The 19,862-nt window shown below is 36.7% G+C and overlaps 1 protein-coding gene across 5 annotated transcripts in view; it reads right to left on the bottom strand.

Moving 5' to 3' along the window:
• TASP1 (taspase 1) overlaps positions 1–19,862 on the bottom strand; it is an 83,951-nt gene that overhangs the window by 23,549 nt on the left and 40,540 nt on the right. For all 5 annotated transcript variants that reach the window (XM_035552934.2, XM_035552939.2, XM_035552938.2 and 2 more), the window contains exons 9-11: positions 18,292–18,411; positions 17,360–17,438; positions 2,487–2,597 (exon numbers count right to left, since the gene is read on the bottom strand). In XM_035552934.2, the coding sequence (XP_035408827.1) occupies positions 2,487–2,597; positions 17,360–17,438; positions 18,292–18,411 (310 nt within the window). The remainder of the gene's footprint in view (positions 1–2,486; positions 2,598–17,359; positions 17,439–18,291; positions 18,412–19,862) is intronic.

Below are 19,862 nucleotides of genomic sequence, written 5' to 3'. Positions count from 1 at the left end.
CTGTTTTAACCTATTGTTTTACAATGGTAAGAAATCCTGCATCATACCATACATCTTGAGATAGCAAATAATACATTAACCTCTATGAAAATTTACAGAAATAAATAAATATATATTTAGTACAAACCTAATGTTTGACATGCAGTTGATTTTTTCAGCTCTTACATTATATTAGCAAGACATAACTTTGCATTCCATCTTCAGAACTGCCAAGTTCCTCAAAATTACACTACTGGCTACAAACTTAGTACGATGTTACATGTAAACAACAAGACCTATCTGGACTTTGAGGTTTTCTCAGCCTCTTCATCCATAGGACAGCTGAGGACAAACTAGATTTTACCCTTTCTAATCAAGGCACAGAAGCACTTCACTTACACAAAAAGATGGCTGCATCCTTTTTTTTTTTTTTTTTTTTAAAAAACGTTTCACTTTAATGCTGCCCCAAAGTACCACTGAGAAGGTAATACACATCCCTGCTGTTAGATAACAAAAACCTGCAGTGACAAGTTTCTGAAAATACAAGTAAGACCTATCACTAATTAACATATGAAATTAAAAAAAGGAACTATAAAACTTTTTTTTTTTCAAGTTTGCCAAGAAAAGCATGAATTTGATACTGCCTCTCATACTTTTCACTTTCCCCTGTTCTGTTGTTTTTAGTCTGTTTTCCCAAGGCAATAAGATATCACACTGTTAGCCTGGTATCTCTGTCTGCCCAGCTCCTCTTTCTCTGTAATTTATAGTTTCAGGTATAATAAAAAGCTTAGCAATATTCAATATTTTCTTAAGTCCAGTACAAACATTTTCAGCAAAGAAAACAATTCATATATCACATAGTAGCCAGTTAACATTTAAAACAAAAAACATCTGCTATGCAAACTGTTGGCAAAATATATTGAAACCAAAGGAAAAAAAAAAAAAGGAGTTAAAGAAACTGGTTGATCACGTTAAAAATACCTTTACCAGGACAAACAGTAAGAGAACTGCACTTTTGCTAGCAACTTAAAGTACCTCAACTAAAAATTTCCTGAACTTTTTTTTTTTTTTTTAATCTTTTATCAGCCAGTTTCTATGAAGTACTATTAAAGACACTATTTTGGCGGTAGCTGTTGTGTGTGTACATGCATCTGTGTGTTAACATGAAATCAAACAAGGATATGTACTATTTATGTTTTCTTTTGGTATTCCTACAACAAACTGCACAATAATTTTAGAAAGTAGGGAGACTAAAGACCTGATTTTCCTGAAGTCAGGTCAGGAACCTGGTCATACAGAACCTTCAGAGCGACATTACAAATTAGTGATGCTATCACATGCATGCTTCCTAAAGACCTCTTGGATAATTAAATCCCTGACTTTGTGCACTGGAATAAATAATTTAATACAAAAAGTTACATTTGTTCTGCTTCAGTTATAATCTCTTTGGGGAAAATACTAGGATTATTTTGTTCTGCATTTTTACAGCACCTAGAATTGACTGCAATACAGCAGTATATTATTAAGTGAAGCCTTCTAATATGGAGGTAGCTTCTCCTCAAAAAGTCAAATGTAATGCTGTCAGAAGCAGAATTCAATAAGGATTCAACGTTATAAACAGAAATAATAGAACTGCAATAGAATTATTACTAAGACCAGGGGCAATAGTTCCCGGGTCCTAAAGAGGTATCTGTATGTCGCTCTCTGTTCTAATTAAAATACCATAAAAATGAAGTTTTACAACACCATGTACGAGAAGCGCTATGTTTTCCAGAAGAAATTTTGAAAGTCAAAATTGTAGATACTAAAGCTTCAAAATTTTCAAGGTGTATAAAGACAATGCAAGTCAACATGTATGCCAGAATTCCCATTAAAGTCTATGCTATCTTCGTAAATTCGAGCTCATATAGATATTTTAAAACTTCATGTTCATATTTTGGTTATAACTTGACGGAAGAAAACAAGATCTACATTCACATATACTTAATTCTCTCAGATCAAGAAAAAATTGTGTTTACCTCACAATAGTCTTGAATGTAGTCTACATCACTTTTTCAAGAAATCAATTTCATAATGTAAATAGCAAACCAGAAGCTGTCTGTCCAAGAAATTAAATTAGAAAAGGCAGTGGTTTTGAGGTCTGCTATATTTAAAAGGGTTAATGTGATGAATACTTTTTATAAATGCTGCTAAACCACCAATTCTAAAGCATGCAGTTGTATGCTACAGCCAGTGATTCAGACAGGAAATTCTTCCTTCAAACCTCTCCGGGTATTCTCTGACTCACATATCAATTTAGATATTTCCAAGGGTTTTCCTTTAGATTTTTTCCTCTGTAGTTTGATTTAACATTCTTTAGATGTAATACAACACTAAATTTGAAGCCAACTGCAACACAGGGTTTCAACGGAAATCATAAAAATAAGTATCTTAAGTTTATTTAATAGGGTTAATTGTATTTTAAATAATGCTATGAAATGCTTACGCAATTAGCACCAGATACTTACCAATAAACTTGTTTTGCATAGTCTCTAGGAGAGCTTGGTGGGCATCTTCTGTTTGCAAAGCACACGAACATTCTCTGGCCAGTATGGTTCGGACAAGGTGCTCTCCACAACCTAAGGAAATATAAAGATTAGGAATAGTCAAAATATAGGTAGAACTATGAAAGTACTCTGCCGTTAACACCATAGGCAAAAAATAAAAGCTGCATTTGACAGTATCCAACATTTTTTAATTATTATTTTTTAAAAGGATGACACTGAGTCACCAGAAAGTTCAATTATGCCAGCAGTTTCTCTCACAACCTTACTGAAATTTTTACTGCACGAAGTCATAAACCAAAGAGGGTTAAATAAAGAGAGAATAAACAGTAAGATTGTCTCTGACTTGTCATCTTTATCCAGATCCTGCAATTCTCTCTCAATTCACCTACTAGTCATTCTCACAGGAATGATATTGGATACAGCTCATTATATACAACAAATATTTTTAACAGTTTAATCTTAAAAAAATGACACCTTTAAACCAAAATCATCTTTGGTGAATGCCACAGTTAACTCCTCTGCATGATGTAGCCCATCTGATTCAGCCTTTTGTCAACAAAGGAATAAGTGAATTTACCTACAACTATGTTACTTTGACACGGTGTCTGCTTATTGGACTATTAATAAAAATTACTTTAACTTTCAAAGGCTTGTCTTTAAGAAACTAAAAAACACCAGCTGCCAACCATTTACTGCCTCAGTACTTTCTGTATGAAACTTGCCAACGAGGAAGATGAATTGGTCATTAGTGCTACTCTGTAGGAACGCTTTCATACCCACTGCTTTTCAGCCATCCTCTTTTCCATTCCTGTAATGTTCTTTCGGACGTAGAGCTGTGGTCAAAGAGTACAGTGCATATTTATTGGATAAAAGTCTTCTTGGAGACTTCTTTCCTCTTGGAGAGGAAAACACATTGGTGATACCTTCTAGACACATAAGAAAGTCATTCTGCTGCTGTGCCTCCCATCTGTTGACATTTTTTCCCTTGGTGCCAAGGAAGCAGATGAACCAGCTAGAAGAGGTCTTACCAAGCACCAGTTTAGCTCAGCTGTGTAATCCAGTGAGGAAAAAAAGGAAAGCCACAACTAATTTAACAGCTGTGACACAACAATGGTTTTAATTATCCACATTTAGGTGACTGCAATTTGATCAGACCTGCAACTTCAGAGCGTACCAGGGCCTAAAACCTCTATGGACACCAGAATATATAGAGAGAAGTCAAATGCGGTCAATTCCCAAATATCTGTATATGTTTCTAGCTAATTCCTCATTAACCACAAGGCTGCAAGCACTGTGCTGGCTCCATACAATAATGAGCTATAATCCAGTTGGACTTACTAGCTTAGGTGCAGAGCTACATAAATACATCTCTGCAGCTTCCAGAAACGATTTAGGGCTGGAAAGCACCTAACTGCTTTCACACGGCAGAGAGCTGGAGCTGGTAAGACATCAGGCCTAAGTTGGCTTCAGACAAAGGCAGCTCAGTCTCCACGGATAACATTCACTTTACTGGAAGCACGAACAAGCCCAGAACAGAGGAAACTGAGTGACTCTGGATGAAGCCAGCCTAGATCTGGCACAAAGAAAGAATAACTAAATCCAACCCAAACTGGCTGCAGTGCGGCCTGCTGCGTGCCTCATCTCTGTGCTTCCGAAAGCTCTGAGTTGGGAGCACTGGCTGGCTTGGGCACACCGCTGCACAAACACACACAGGCAGGTCTAGCACCGTGTCTTGGAGCTGCTCGCTGACTTGCTTCTTGTTCTTGCCACCACTTTAAGCCCCAATTACCACAGTGACCTTCTCCAAGAATCTTTCTTTCTGACTACTCATCACACAATTATACCCTTCCCCTTCATGGCAAAATGAGTTTTCAAATACCACTTCTCAAAAACTGCTAAAATATCAGGAAACAGGACAAAAAATTACTCCTTCACCGTCATTTCCAAGGCTAAAAAAGGAACAACTAAAACCCCCCTGGAGCATTAGGTAAGCATTAGAAGTCTGAGAACAAGCCCAGGATCAGATGGCAGAAGAATTGTGTGTACTTGTCCCAAAATCTTACAATCTTCCATCATCAAGCTTACACTTTAGTCTTCAGTTACATGCTCCTTCAAATGGGCAGTATCTCCTGATCAACACAATTCAGTTAAACTGAATTGTTTGAAGTGGGGCACTCTGCCATTGAATCTACAGATAACTGGCATAACGGAAAGGCAAAAAAAATCTTTGTATAGCAAACTGATTGAGTAGAAGCCAGGTATAAATTTAGAGGAAAATGAAAGACCTAAAATAGTACAACTACACAGCAAAGGGAGGCCATTCTTGAGAGCACAAGAAAAAAGTGTTTTCACAGAGACTGCCAAACTCTCAAGTTACTGAGAAAAGTGTCCTGGTTAGGACATTATCTTCAAGAGGATCACACAATACAGTGTCCTTCAGCAGTTGCTTACAGGAGGGTCTGTCCGTTCATTGCCTCATTAATTCCATGCTGGAAACCTTTCGACCACAATACAATTGAGAGTTATCTCATATTTATTCATTCAAGACAAAGTAATGCATAAAGAACATGCAAAAACTGCAAGATGTATTTTGCCCATAGATCACAATTTGGACCTCATTTGTTTTTAAACAAAGAAAATGTAATTATTATGAAATTTAGCTGTAATGAATAGAACTAAATAAGAATATGCTCCAGCAAAAACTTAGTGAGTTGACTTTTTCTTAAACAAAACCTGTTAACAACTTTAAAGATAAATTTAGTACACTACATGAGGTAAGAAGCATGGGGCTTACAATTGAATCAAGCAAATGAGAAAGAAAAATAAGAGTGAGCCTATGCACCTCCAAGTTGTAATAAAGCCAGATGTTACTACTACAGAATTTAAGTAATTCCTAAATTGGCATCAAAAAGACAATAGCTATTTTTTAGCATGATGTATTATCTTATTTTCCCCCAAGAGAATAACTTTATTGAAGAGTTCCCATAACATTGAGTCTGCTACAAAAAAAAAAAAAAAGAAGAGACACAAAACTTAATATAGGTTAAGAACAGCTGCAGCCCACTGATGTGATCCAGGAACAACCACAAGGAAAGCAGCCTTGCAATTCTACTAACACATCACACATCTCTACATCCCCACAGACAAACTGATTTCTTTTTGTCATATTTATATCAACCTACAAGGCAGTAAACTTACAGACCACTGCTGGCAGCATACGTAAAAATCTTTCAGCACATCACACGCCAGCAATTTGCAGGGACAGATAACTAATGAAAACAATTCCCCCGCCACCCTTTTCTGAAAAGATAAATTTGTTCCTTCAGTTTTTCAACTAGGAACATCTATTTTTGAACAAGAAAAATAACTAAGCAGTGTTTCACATACCTCGACCAGATAAAGGCTGGGAAAAAATAATTATCATAATTATTCCAATAGAATGGTATTTCCTATTATCTCAAGTAGAATCAAATACTAGCTCGTGCACTGTCCGCAGGTTTATCACACCTGTACATCTCTACTGTCTCAAACCGGGAAAATAGTGCTGATAATACCAGGACTAGACACAAAATAAATGCATACAGAACTACAGTAATCTAAACCTGATTTATAACGTACAATATAAAGTTGTGGGTTCAAATTTATAGTTTCATTCATTTGTAAACTAACCACCATCACTAGCCAACTTGTGAAAAAGTTTTATTAACATGAACCAAGATAGCAACAAGTCAGAGCTACCGCAACGCATTTCCAAATCACGCATGAGCTAGTGAAAACTTTGGTCTGGTTCATTTGCTTAAATATCTCACATTATGTTTAAATATGTCTTATTACACTTCACAAATTTTCACTAAACAATACTGAAATCAACCCAACAGGAAACTCCCTATGATGAATTTTCAATTCTACATTAAATTTGAAGTATGCTTGTTTTAGTAACTTTCCTGTAAACAGAGTCTGAATCATTTTATTATCCTTTCCCAGTTAAGATGATGACTTCTTTGGTAACCAGAAGCTCGTGATGTCTCAGAGACAAATGTTCTGCAACGAGACCAAAGCTTCCATAAGTCTTCACAAAAGAGTGAGTCAAATGGAGATAGCTATCTGGAAAAATTTACTGGGTTAACTTATTGCTTCTCACTGAAGGAACTGTTTCATATAGTAACCAAAGTATTTTCCTAACACAGTAATACTGTGCAAGCACCATGTGGCCTTTTTGTCTATGGTTGCAGGAGCAATGGATATTCTATTTTGAGAAATAAATAAATCAAAAGGCAGATAAAGATTAGTATTTTGATGCAATTTTCTAGCTTCCTACGTCAAGGGGAAGTAAATAGGTTCAAAAACCAGATTCCTCAAGGCTCCAAAGTCACATAGCAGGAAGAGGCTCCTATGACAAGGGAAGCAAAGGAGTATAGGGCATTACAGTCCTAGCTTTTATTTCACACTTAAACTAAAAGGTTTGAGGAGATCCAGAGTCTCAATTAAATAAACAAATAAAACCTGTCGAACCCTAACTGATCAAGTTACACCTTTTCTAACGCAAAGTTCAGAAGTTTGCAGCTGTGTCTGAAAACTGCTTTAGCCCTGGAGATCGTACAAAAAGCATCAGAACTGACTTTCAGAAATACAGATCATCTTGGATCACATCAGAGAACAGTTTCTAATGCAGTGTTTCTTTCAAACTGTAAAGCTAACCAACAATGAAATATGACTCCCCTCTTCTGTGAGTATTTAAATGTGCAGTTTCCGAGAATACCACTTTTCCTACTCAGACGCCCCTCGATAATTCATACAAGGTCCCCACAAGAACAATCTGAGAATCCAGAGCCTCCTTTTTTTCCCATAGTGTCTTTTTCTTCTGTTATAGCTTAACATTTATGTATATATCAGTAGTTCTCTCAAGTTACTATTTCAACCAAAAATAGCACAGAAAAACACAGAGCCCCCAAGATGCATTTTTCAAGCTCTGAGCACAGCAAGATGGTTCTTCCTGCACTCCCTGCCCCATGCATCAGATGTTGCTGATCAGTGAATCACAGATCAAGCAAACAAGAAGCACCCGTTATAAAAAAAGTACCTGTTACGTTGTACAGTGCTGTCCTGCAAGTGCGATACATGCCATTTTGCAGGGGAATGAAAGACAGGAACCAATCATGGAAAGCTGTCACTATGCTGACACATGACAATAGTTTTTCTATTGTCATCTGTAATTCTAACAGCAGGCAGATATTCTCTCTGCACAGGATGTCTTTGTTACAGCATGTCAATATATGCACAAGACAAGAAATATATTAGGACTGCATACCTTAGGAGGCATAAATGCGAGTGGCACGCCTTATTGACCCATTTAAAGATTTAAGATTTTTTTAAATTATTTTAGTCCATAAAGTTGCATAGAAGTATATACCTTGATTCACAATTTTAACCTTTTGTCAGTGATATGCCAGGTCATATTATTAATGAGCAAAGCTTAGCAAAATCAGGTTTTCTGGGTGTATTATTAGTATAATTACTAGTCACCATGTGTTAGAGCCAAGTTAAGGCTTTTACGCTTTAATTACTATTTAGCTGTATGCATATAATGGTTTTTAAGCTGTAATTCTTTTTGAAAGTTTCATTCTGTTTAGCTTGTCAGTGAACTATACCAATGTATTTCAACAACATACTGCTGGATAGGTACATACTGCAGCACAGCAGCTGTGGACACAATCCAGATTTGTTTGTGAATGTGTCAGCTGCTGAACTGAGAAAACAAGTCAGTAACAGGAAAGGTAGAGCTTAAAATTCCTAATGATCTTCAATAGTTAATTGCATTATTCTGTAGTAATTTACTAGCTAGCCTACAAAAATTTCACAACAACCAAATTACTAATTTTCATGGTTGTCAGTATCTTTGATTTTCAGCTATTAAATGACATACTACGTTACACTGCATATTATCTTGAAGAAAATCTTAGAAATCTGAGCTATAACAGTTAAATGAGCATGGCTGACCTTTTGGACCAAACAGTAAGTAGTGCTCCAGCTAATTTGTAGGTTATACAAATGTAAATTTGCTGTAGACTTTGGTTCCTAATTTGTGCTTCATGTAAGAAATGATGGATTAAATTATTATGTTTTTTTCTCTTTCTATTTTTTTTTCTCAACATAGGGACTTCTCAAGTAGATTTCTAATGCTTAAAATAACCACAACAAGAGGGAAAGAACCCAGCACAATATAAGCTGAACATCCCATACAAAGCGTGCTCTGCATCTTATAACGTCCTACCAATGGAACCAAGATGGCAAACGAAAGGAAGGCCTTCTGCAAAGCAAAGGCCTCCGAGCAGCGTGTCAGAAAGAAATTGTTTTTCTGCTTCTTTTGATGGGAGATGCTTTCAAGTCAGGAAATTAGAAACAGGTGTGCCAGAGGGCACATACACATCCATGCACCACACTGAAAAACACGCGTTTTCAATTTTCAGACATGAAAGAGACTCCTGTTGAATGGAAGGAGAAATGAAAATCTAGCTTGCTTTCTGCAAGCCATAAGCAGAGAGCTTATGGAGCTTTGACAAGCTGCCTGAGCCCATCTAGCTATTGAAATGTACAGTACCTCGACGCAAAGTGTTGGAGCTTGTTTTAAAGGAGTACAAAATGGAAATTTGCATTGCTGACATTCATCTAAGAATGGAAAAATTAATCTAGTTTACTCCACTGCCAAAATATGACTCTTCCCTTTTCAGAAGCTAAAGATAGAAATTACAGGTTATCTGTATTTTATAATCTATTTCATAAAGCAGAGTCTGAACCTGGCCCTGTCAAGTTGTTTCAGTTTTGATGTAATTATTTTTAGTAATGCCAAAAAAACAAGTATCAGTTCACAAGTTACAAATTACTATTCCTGCTTTATTTCCTGAAGTAGTTTCTTAGTAATGCCTAATGGAAATACAGTGAAACCTGTATTATAGTAACCTCTGGTTTATTACCAGCATCTCTAGAAAGAGATGACTAAAAACTTACAAGGCAATGATGTTAAAAAATAAAATACAGTAAAAATAAAAGTATTTGGCTTGCAAGATACTGATACAGTTAGTTACCTATTAAAATAGAAATTTAAGAACATTTCAGATTCTAAACTCTAATTCTGAAAAGACAGAAAATGCTACAGTCTAGCATAATGCACTACAGTACTAAATTAAAACCTCATAATTTTTATCTTTTTGCACTCATGTCAGCTGCTGCATCTTGCCTCCATACTAGCAGGGGAATTTTTTTTTAACTTACTGACCTGCTGCCAGGAAGAACACCTGCAAGCAAAATCCCGTACAATTCCTAAAGCATTGATTCTAGACGGATCAATGGAGCAAATTCTTGCAGACAGAAAATTCTTGGGTGATTTAGCTTCAAAACCAGCAAATACCTACTAAGAAGATGCAAACTGAAATTTTCCAAAAGGTTGTAACTTCAGTAAATTTGGATAAGTTTCAAAGACAGCAAGACAAATCTAACATTGGGACAAACTTCATCTCACTTATCTTTTCTGAGGATCTCTATTGTTCTACATATTCAAGTTTTTAGCATGAGCAAAAAAAAAAACAACAACAACAACAACAAAAAACAACTAAAAATCACTCCAAAGAGCAACTGATCCTGCTATTCTACAATTTTACAGACAGAAAAAAAAAAAGACTAGTTAAAAGTTGCAAAATTCACGAATCCTTCACTTTCAAGGAAAATTTTTCTGGAAAATGCCAGATAACTTCAGGTATTAAAGACCTGCTTGTTTCAATTATTAAGAACAAGCATTTCAGATGCCTGTCAAAGAGAAAACAAGAAAACAGTTAGAATGAAGAAAAAATGTAGTTCCATTAAACTGGATGCACATTTTACATTTTATTTTACATTTAGTATATTTTGAAAGATTAAATTCAGTAAAATTGAAAAGGAAAGACACAAACTCATTTTTGCCTAGGCCTTCATCGGAAGGTTTGTTGCTACTGATCTCTTTGTAAAAAATACTATATCAAACAAACCCTTGGTCAGGTAAAATTTACATGAAGAGAAGCGAGTCAGTAGCTTATGTATTAGCTACCTAAACGCATACAATCATTTTCTCTCAATGACGGAAAAATGTTTAAGACAAAAACAGAATTCGTGTGGATGCGGTCTCCATTTAATTTTCTACCTTTGCATCCAGGTCATGCCATTTGGGCCAGGCATGGCAGGCAGACCAGGACTAACACTTTTCAGAGGAGGAGACAGTGCTGTGCTGCCTGCCTGGCTGCTGCCCGCAGTTATGAACACGCTGCTCTGCGAGCAGTGGACCTTCTGCAGGAGCACTGCTTTTTAAAAGCAGTGCAACTTCATGCTTAAAATATATTATTACATTAAGTCTAATCAAAATTTCAAAAGGCAATAAGCACCCTGTGTGTGTTGCATCCATCCAGTTCTGCTTAAAAAAAAAAAAAAAAAAACAACTCTCTGAAGGCCATTCAAGGAAGCATTCTGATTATTTTGTGGACAACCCCCTCAGCTTTGAGCACTGTGGTAGCGTGTTTCATTGACTGCCTCACAGCGCTACCACTTCCACAAATCATCTCTGCCTGTTGCTTCCTCTCTCTTCACATGGCCTTGCGGTGATAGTATGTCAGTTCAGACACCACATGCTACGGCACTGAAGCCTCCAAAAGGCATCTGGAGACAAAGTCTGAACTCTTGACAGAAGCATCCACTTCAGAGGTAAATGCTGATCTGTCTGGAGATAGACCTTTCTGCTGCGGCCCTCTGTTCAACTGGCACAATGACATAACTCTTCTCCATAGGCAGCTGCTTCATCTGTGATGCATTAAATTACCTATTATTCCCCAAACCTTACAAGAGCAGACTGATTTTGAGAAACAATACATCTCTCTACAAAGAGATTAGCTGTACCACAATAGCTATCTCACACGATGTAGCTTAAACAACCCATGCAAAATACAAGATTTGCCCATTAAATTACTGGTGGCCTCTGCACAGAGAAGGGCACAGGTCAGGCAGACAGACCACACCCTGCCCACGCACTGGCAGTCACTGGGCTCCACAGCAGCCACTACTGCTCTCAATGCACGGGTATCTCAAAACCAAACATCACAAGTCAATTTACTGGATTAAAACTTCCTTGAGAGGCATTTCCTCCACACATTTGCAGATAAATCTATGGTTCCTGTTGAAAATGAGTTTTCAAGTAAGAGTCTATGGTTCAGCAACTTCTATAAGCACAAAGGAAGATGCTGGCTATGGCATAGCTCAACAACCAATTTACTGAGCACAAGACATCTTTTCTTCACAGGAGGCATTTCCTATTCCACATTACCTGCTCTGTCCTCCAGCAAAATCATCCAAACAGAAGTTTGAGCAGGAAGAGGCAGTGGAAGGAGGAGTGAATAAGCTCATTTCCTTATTGACGATAATTTTGAAAAGAAGAGAACATGGGCGGCAGTAACTTTTATGAACAGAGGTTTGGGAGGCCACAACTGATGAACTTATCTGCCAAGTAAATTCAATGTATCCAAGAGCAATTTCACAATCTTGAACCGTATTCTCGAAAACCAAGCCATACCCAAAACTTAAGGAAAGACGATTAGCTTGTAAGGATCATTACACTGCCCCATGGCTGTTAGGGCTGGCAAAGGTACACACACCAGCTAACTCAACCTATTGTGAAACAACTCTCCTAATTTCTTACTTTATCAATCCGTATGAATATCTGATGGGAGGGAATGAAGATAAGTGAGCCAGACTTGTCTCAGGGGAGCCCAGTGACAGGACAAGAGGCAATGGCCACAAATTAAGAGACATGAAATTAAATCTGAACACAAGCAAAATCTTTACTATGAGGTGGTCAAACACTACAGCAGGTTGCCTGGAGAGGTTGTGCAATTTGTGTCCGTGGATATAATAAAAACCCAATTGGACGCTGGTCCTGGCAACCTGTTCCAGCTGACCCTGCTTCAGCAGGGGCTGGACTACATGATCTCAGGTTCCTCTCAACCAAAGCAATTCTGTGATATTTCACAATATAAAATGTGCTATTTTTCACTTCACTGAATGATGCATCAAAAGAAAAGTATTTCCAAACCACCTTTTGAAGTATCTTAATTTAATCCCTAAAACGCATTTATGAGAACAGAGGCCACTCTGTGTTTATGAGAACTTCTACCAGACTAAATCCTCACCTATATCTCAGTTTGGGTCCAGAAACCTGACATCCCTGCTGCTTTCTCAACAAAACATAATTTTGGGCTCAGTCCAGTTATATTCATTAATATGCTTATTTTTTCTGAAAGAACTCAATATATTTAAAGATTCTACTCTTCCCCTTTCTTTAGGATTATAAACTATAATTAAGCCCCATTTAAATTAGGACATCACTTCAACATTCATGTACCAAACATGCTCCTCAAATGGATTCTACTAAAAGTCAGAGACTTTTCAGCTTTGTGTTACAGAATTTCTGCATTTTCTAAATAACCCAAGACCTTAAGTCTATCTTCAGAAATGCAGTACCAAAGGGCTTGCTGGTTTCATTGGCTGCTATATACACACAAAGCACACCAGCCATACATGAAGAATGGGTAAGGATACTTTCTACTAGCTGCTGTTGTAGAGATGTTAAAAAGGAATGCAACACATAATTCTCCGTCTCTTTATTTCCACTCAAAAATTCCACTTACACTTCTGTTTTCAAACTCTCCTCCGTTAGCTGTTACTGTAGATTTTATATCTAAGGCTCTGTATCTCCAAAAAAGAATTTTTACTTTTCAACTTATCTCCCAGGAAAAACATAAACTGCCTCTTCTTGGCACAGTTAGTAGACCAATATTCACAATCATCATGGATGTCCCAGCTGGGGAGGAGCCTGAAGTCACAGTTGATACTATTTTGAATGAAGAAAATATGCACAATGTCTTTAATTCATATTGCGTTCAGGAAAAAATAGGAAATGTTTTCTTAAACTACAGCCAAAAGGCAGACAATTGTTTCTCCTGTGGTCGGATTTTGTTCACAAATATTTTCCTGCCAAATAATACCCATCTTCCTGTGTTTATATTCATATACCAACAAAAAATATTTATTAAAGAGTTCCAAGTGACCCTTGGAGTGTGCCTTTGGCTTTTGGGAGGGTTGGGTGCTTAAAAGGGGAGGCTGTTCTGTGTGTGCACACAAGTATGTGCATGTCCGTGTGTGCACGGGCACAAATGCATGTGTGAGCTTTTAAAGGCAAAAGCTGTGGTTTTATACTACTCTGAACCAAAAAAGAGTTTAGCTTCTACTTATCTTTATGCTAAATAAAGGCCATTGGCAATGCCTATCTTATTTAGCACGCTTTCACTCAATCTCTACCATCATTCTTGCATGGAATGGCTCTTGCATTCTGTTGTTAGGTGCCACAGTTAAGGCTGCACAGGTATCTTAGCTATGTCTGTAACAGCAACATTCTCTGAATTTCTTGAATTTTAATACTCATTTTGAGATACTTACAGCATTCCTATAATATTTATCCTTAAGCTGCCAGAAGTCCCTAAACCATGTTGTTTTTTTTCCAGAAAAAATATAAATTGTAACATAATTCAAAGTTCCTGCTTTAAAATGTCTTCCCAAAAAAACGATGCAGAACTCAGAAAGATTTTACTCGTTTAACATATAAACTGAGTTTCAGACTAACAGTTACAAAACAGACGTTGAATTCAAGGCCCTTTACATGCAAAGTCATTCCTAAATTCCAAAGTCTCCCCATTCCTGTCATCATCTTTTCATTTCAGTTGTTCCACCCCATGCTAAACTATATCCATATAATATGAGTTTTACAATATCCTGTGTATTATAAACCATAAAGTATCTTTTGAAAAGCCAAAAAAAAAAAAGCCAAAAGACAGTGTGACTAAACAACAAGGCCAAGAGACTGTTAGAGGTAAGAAAATACCATTCAACAAGTTGAAGTCATGCCCAAACAAGTTCAGAACCACCATCTTTGACACATCCGATGTAAAATCATGATAAAAATGGCCAATATTTGAGAAACAACTTGCTAAAGGCATAACAACTAATACTAAATCCTTTTTGAATATGTCAGAAGCAGGAGGCCAGCCAGCATCCACAGGGCCAACAGACAATCAAGATGTAAAAGCATGTCTTCAAATAATACATTACCATTAAAAAAAAGCTACATGAATTTGGAAGTACTTTTAATGAAGTAGTCTTTCTTCTCTTTTATGAGGAAAACAGTGAAAGATACGTCTCAAGCTGAAGCTTTGAAAGAAGGATTTTAGAACAAAATTAATAAAAATCCAAGTACATAAACAACTGAATTATTAACTGTGGCATGCAAACTGACATTTCTTTTTCCAAGAAAGCTTCTACACAGTTCAGTCGTCACAGTAAGAAAAACATTCCCATCAAGGATTAAATGACTGAGCTTCCAAACACAAGTAAGAAATCTTTAGCAAGTCTTTTGACCTATAAAAAAGAAAGGTATCTCCAGCTTGTAAAGCCCCGATGTCACAGATCGCTAGAAGGTTACATAACAGAGTGGAGGTGCCAATCCTAGTCCGGTACTTTTCCTTGCAGACCTGCAACCACCCTCTATTCGAAACTGGACACCAAACTGTCTGGAGTTCTACTTTGACCCAGTGTGTCCAGTCTTATGTTCCCGCCAATTCTGAATGGATTGTGACATGCAAGTGTTTGTATTCTGTATACTTTGAATTACTATCCCAGACTGCTTTCCCCACGCCAGAGGTTTTCCCTGGCTTGTTCAATCTTTTTCTTATCTCCAACATCCAAAGACAGGGATCTTAAAATATTTTACAAACACTGGCTCTTAAAAATTGCTTGCAGAAAACTAATGCCAAAAAATATCCCTTCTCAACATTGAACATAACGGCTGATTCAACAAACTCTCAAGGCTCAAATTTTTATCCCTAGCTATCACTGACAAATAGTCTCTGGCTATCTAGAAAACAAATTTATTTACAAGATAAAACATTATGAGCTTCTGAAAATGGAAAAAAGATGGTATTGATTACAAAGGAGTTCTCACTTCCTGTAAACATTTCTATCTCCCGCTCTTTCTCTTGCTCTCTCTCTCACACACACAAACTTTAAAGGAAAGCCAGAAACGAGAGTTTAATTAAACACCGCTAGTCTGAATTTCAAATCACCGAATAAACAGATGGCCATGCTTCATAGACCGCCGGCAGTCTATTTCAATTAACTGTGATTGGTATTAATATAACGCCATGGAAGCTAGAAGACTTGAACCAAGGAAATACATTTATGTATGTGTGTGTGTGTGGGTTATAAATAGTGTAACATTAAAGTATTTACCATTATATAAAATTAGTACCAGCATAAAAGAAAGGAGATTTCTGTTTAAGGTCATCATTAAACTCAGTCAACCTCCTGTAAGTGTATCAGGATGTTTGTCTGTACTTACATAGACTTCGAATCCAGCTGACTTTGTAAAGAGCAGTTTTAAAAAATTAAATAAAGGTGTCCTTCTCAGCTTTTCCACAAACAATCTCCAATATCGGCCTTATGCTCACCACTTACTATGGTCCCCAACTCTACAATATTTATATATATTTGCTTACACAAGTAAGCATTTTTTAAACTAAAATCAATAATGTGTTTCTTGCGCAGAGATGTCTTCCAACACTTCTGCATTTAGTATCATAGATTTTGCATCCTGACAAGTAGTTTTTCTGTTTAATACTGCTCATACAACCAGGATCAATCATAAGATGAAAATCAGTTCTTTCAACAGCTTTTACTTTTTATTTTTTAATTTTACTTGCAACTCCTGCATAACTTCATCTTAAAACTTTTGTGTTCTAAATATTTATCTGGTATTTAATACAACACAGTTATCTTTTCAGTGTCTGTTCCTGACACGTCAGAAACATCTTGGGTTACATTGTCCAATCTTACATAGCATTATGAGCTATTATCCTAATTATCTACTCTTTTATTATTTTTCTTTTGTTACTATTCCTCCTATCCTGTTAAATTTAGTAGATCTGTTGTTAAACTTGTTTTTACAATTGTTGTCTCCAGTGCTCAGCATTCCAGCCAACAGAACAGCTTAGTGTGACAGCAGACTGGAAGGCGTAATATGAACAAAATACTTCTGTGTGTCCAGGAGCCTGAGATTTCCAAATGGAAGAGAAGCCACCCTAATTCTTCTGATGTTACATTCACAATTTCTGAATAAATGATTTCCAAGATATATGTTCTAGTCATTTGTTTTTGCCTTTTCCTCTTCCATTTAAGATGAAACGAGAGCTTCGTGAAGAACAAAATGACTTAAATATTCACTTAAAATAATACTTAACCATTTTGGAGGGAAAAGTGCAATTTGTAGCATTTTTGTATCCCAGGGACCCTCTTATGTTAAGGACCCTCAAATTATCTTAGTCCTCTACAGAAGGCTTACAGTTAGAGATGCATTTTGTTTAAAACAGTACTAGACTTCTAAAAACAGTTCTTTACAGGACAACAGGTCTCTTAATACATAACAGATAGAATACATCCTTTCAGTGCAATAAAAGTTCAAGTGGTTGTTAAGTACAGTGACTGATGTAGGCATCCAACAGAGATTAATTTATGGATTTAAAGACAATACTGGCGTATATGTGTGTGTGTGTGTATATATATATATATATAAATACAGTGAAACAAATATAGAATGCATTATGGAAATAATGATAATATTTTAATTCATCATTTATATTAAAACTATTTTGGATTTGTAAACAAATTACAGAGAGATAGCAACATTTTGAAATATTTATAAAAGTAGCAAATACCTGAAGTACTCACAGCAGTGGAGTAAGGTGTATGAGCTCCTGTATTTTCAGCCCAGCAGCCACAACCATAAAGAGCTGCCTGAGTAAAGAAACACATCTTTCATAAATTTAAATATCCAAGCTATTGGGTTGTTTCAATCCCTTAAAAAACAAACAAACAAAAAGGACAAAAAAAAGAAAGCTGAGAAAAATCCAAGTATTAATACAACAGATAAGAAAATCATAACAGTCAAAATAAAAATTCCAATCCACTTCGGTGTATCTTCCAATACTACTCTTCAGAACTGAGTGATTATCTCTAGAGGTGTAGTATTCTAACCTAACCTTAGAAAAAATTAAGTATAAATATCAAAACAAAATAATGCCAACTGCTCCCTTTCATATAAAGTCCCTTTCATTCTCCTATTCCAAAAGGAAATCTTGAATAAGTTTTGAAAGAGACAAATGACAGTGACAAAAGTGCACCAAAAATACACCTCTACAACAGAGTATGGCATTATTTCTGATGCCTTTCAAAACTCCCTTGCTTAATAACAATAAAGAATGCCTACAACCGATTTGTTCTTTTAATACCATTGTCACTTCTACCAATTCATAAGATTATTTAAAAATTGAGTAACTAGGACAACTTCCCTAAATATTGATAAAAATCCTGTTTAAAAACACTTCAAGCATTTATTTAAGAGAGTACTTGTAGTAAGCAAGAGGTATTTAAGCTGAAAATTAAATATTAAGAGCTCTGGCAAAAGGTAACTAAAGAAAAAGTTCTTACCTATCAATGTCTTATAACACTGATGCAGGATGCTAAAAACAAAACTTACATTCCAAGACAGTGATAATACCTTCAGAGTTTAATGGGAAAGGGAGGAAGAACATCAGTTTGCTACCACAGCTCTACTGAACAGGCATTCCAAGTGAAAACATATAATCACCTGACCGACTCTTCCAGGATGCTTTAGTGCTAAACCTCCACTGGAGACAGCAGCAGCAACATTTCCTTCTTGGTCAACAACAACTGCACCAACTGTATCCAATGTTCCTGAGTCGTTCTCCTGCAGGATACACAAACAGAAATAACTACTAAAATAGCATATTAAAGTCAGATTATGCTTTTTAGGAGTGTGCAAACTAACGTGCACAGAACTAAATGGCAGGCCCATCGACAAAACAGATTTGTTATCATGCATATTGTACTGGTGATGCTGCCATGAATCTTCCCAAAATGTTCTCTTGCCTCTGACAAGACCTGAAGAAAGCTTCTCTGGAAACAAGAAGGAAATAAGCATCTCACAACTCATCCAGTGCTTAGATTACCTGCCTTTACTCACAAAAGTACCAAAAATCCTTTTATGCTAGTGATGCACACTTGTCCACTAAGAAGTGACTCAGGAATTCATTCCAAAGATACTGTATCAAAAGACCTCTCCCAAAAGCTTTGAGGTGGCATTTTCGGAGACTTCTGATCTTTAAAGCTATGTACGATTTTAAAAGACACACACACACAACCAAACCAAAAGAAAACAGAATTCACAAGCAGCAATTTACCACGTAAAGAGAACATTCAAATATTCTAAGCAAGACAGGAAATCCCCCCGCCCGGACAGATTCTTTCTGCCACGTTTGTTCTTACTTTAGCAATCTCCAGTGGCTTCCTGGTTGAAACAAATTACCCTCCACTCCCTCTGGGTTGCTCAAAACGTCTCCTTACTTCCATCACTTCTGAGGCACATTTCCTCCCCTAAAAGAAGGGGTCTTTCAGCATCTATTCCTGATGTGAGCTCTCTGCCTACTGTCTCACAAACACTTTAGCTCTCACCTCTCACCCTCCAATCTCCCCTTCCTTCCCCTGTTTCTTTAACACACCACACTCAGTCACTCTATCAGAAAGAGCAGTTTTCCCCTCGATTCCCCTCTCTGCCCAAGCCAGTGCAAGGCACTCTGACTTCATGCCCAACTGCACACTTTTAATGGGACACAGGATGCAGTATACATAAAATAAAATGAATAAACAACACTGATACATCATCCATCACACACTCCGAAGATAAACACTGCTTCTGCACAAGCCCTCAACCCTTGAACTGATCGATCTTTCCTCTATAGAAATCTACCTGCTTTAAAAAATAAAGTAAAGTAAAGTAAAAATAAAACTTATTCAAGAAAATAAATCCAAAGGATGTTAAGCTGTATTTTTTCACATAAACATGTTTTTTCTGGACTAGAACCCAGGTGAAAAAGCAAACTAAAAAAAAATCTATATTCAATTATTCAACTTCAAATCCTCAAGCTCCCATCATCAATGAAAATTTACTTGGGCAGAGTCACTCGTCAAGCAGAATTTCTATGAGACTCATGCTGGTGATACTCTGGCCACACTTCACATAGACATAACACCTTCAAACTAGCTATTAGGAACAATTTCTTTACTCTGAGCATGCTGAAACACTGGGACGGGCTTCCTAGAGAGGTGGTTGATGCCCCAAGCCTGTCAGTGTTCAAGAGA

Source organism: Cygnus atratus, chromosome 3 (genome assembly GCF_013377495.2).
Source record: "Cygnus atratus isolate AKBS03 ecotype Queensland, Australia chromosome 3, CAtr_DNAZoo_HiC_assembly, whole genome shotgun sequence".
Lineage (NCBI taxonomy): Eukaryota > Metazoa > Chordata > Aves > Anseriformes > Anatidae > Cygnus > Cygnus atratus.
This window is presented reverse-complemented; position numbering and strand designations above follow the sequence as displayed.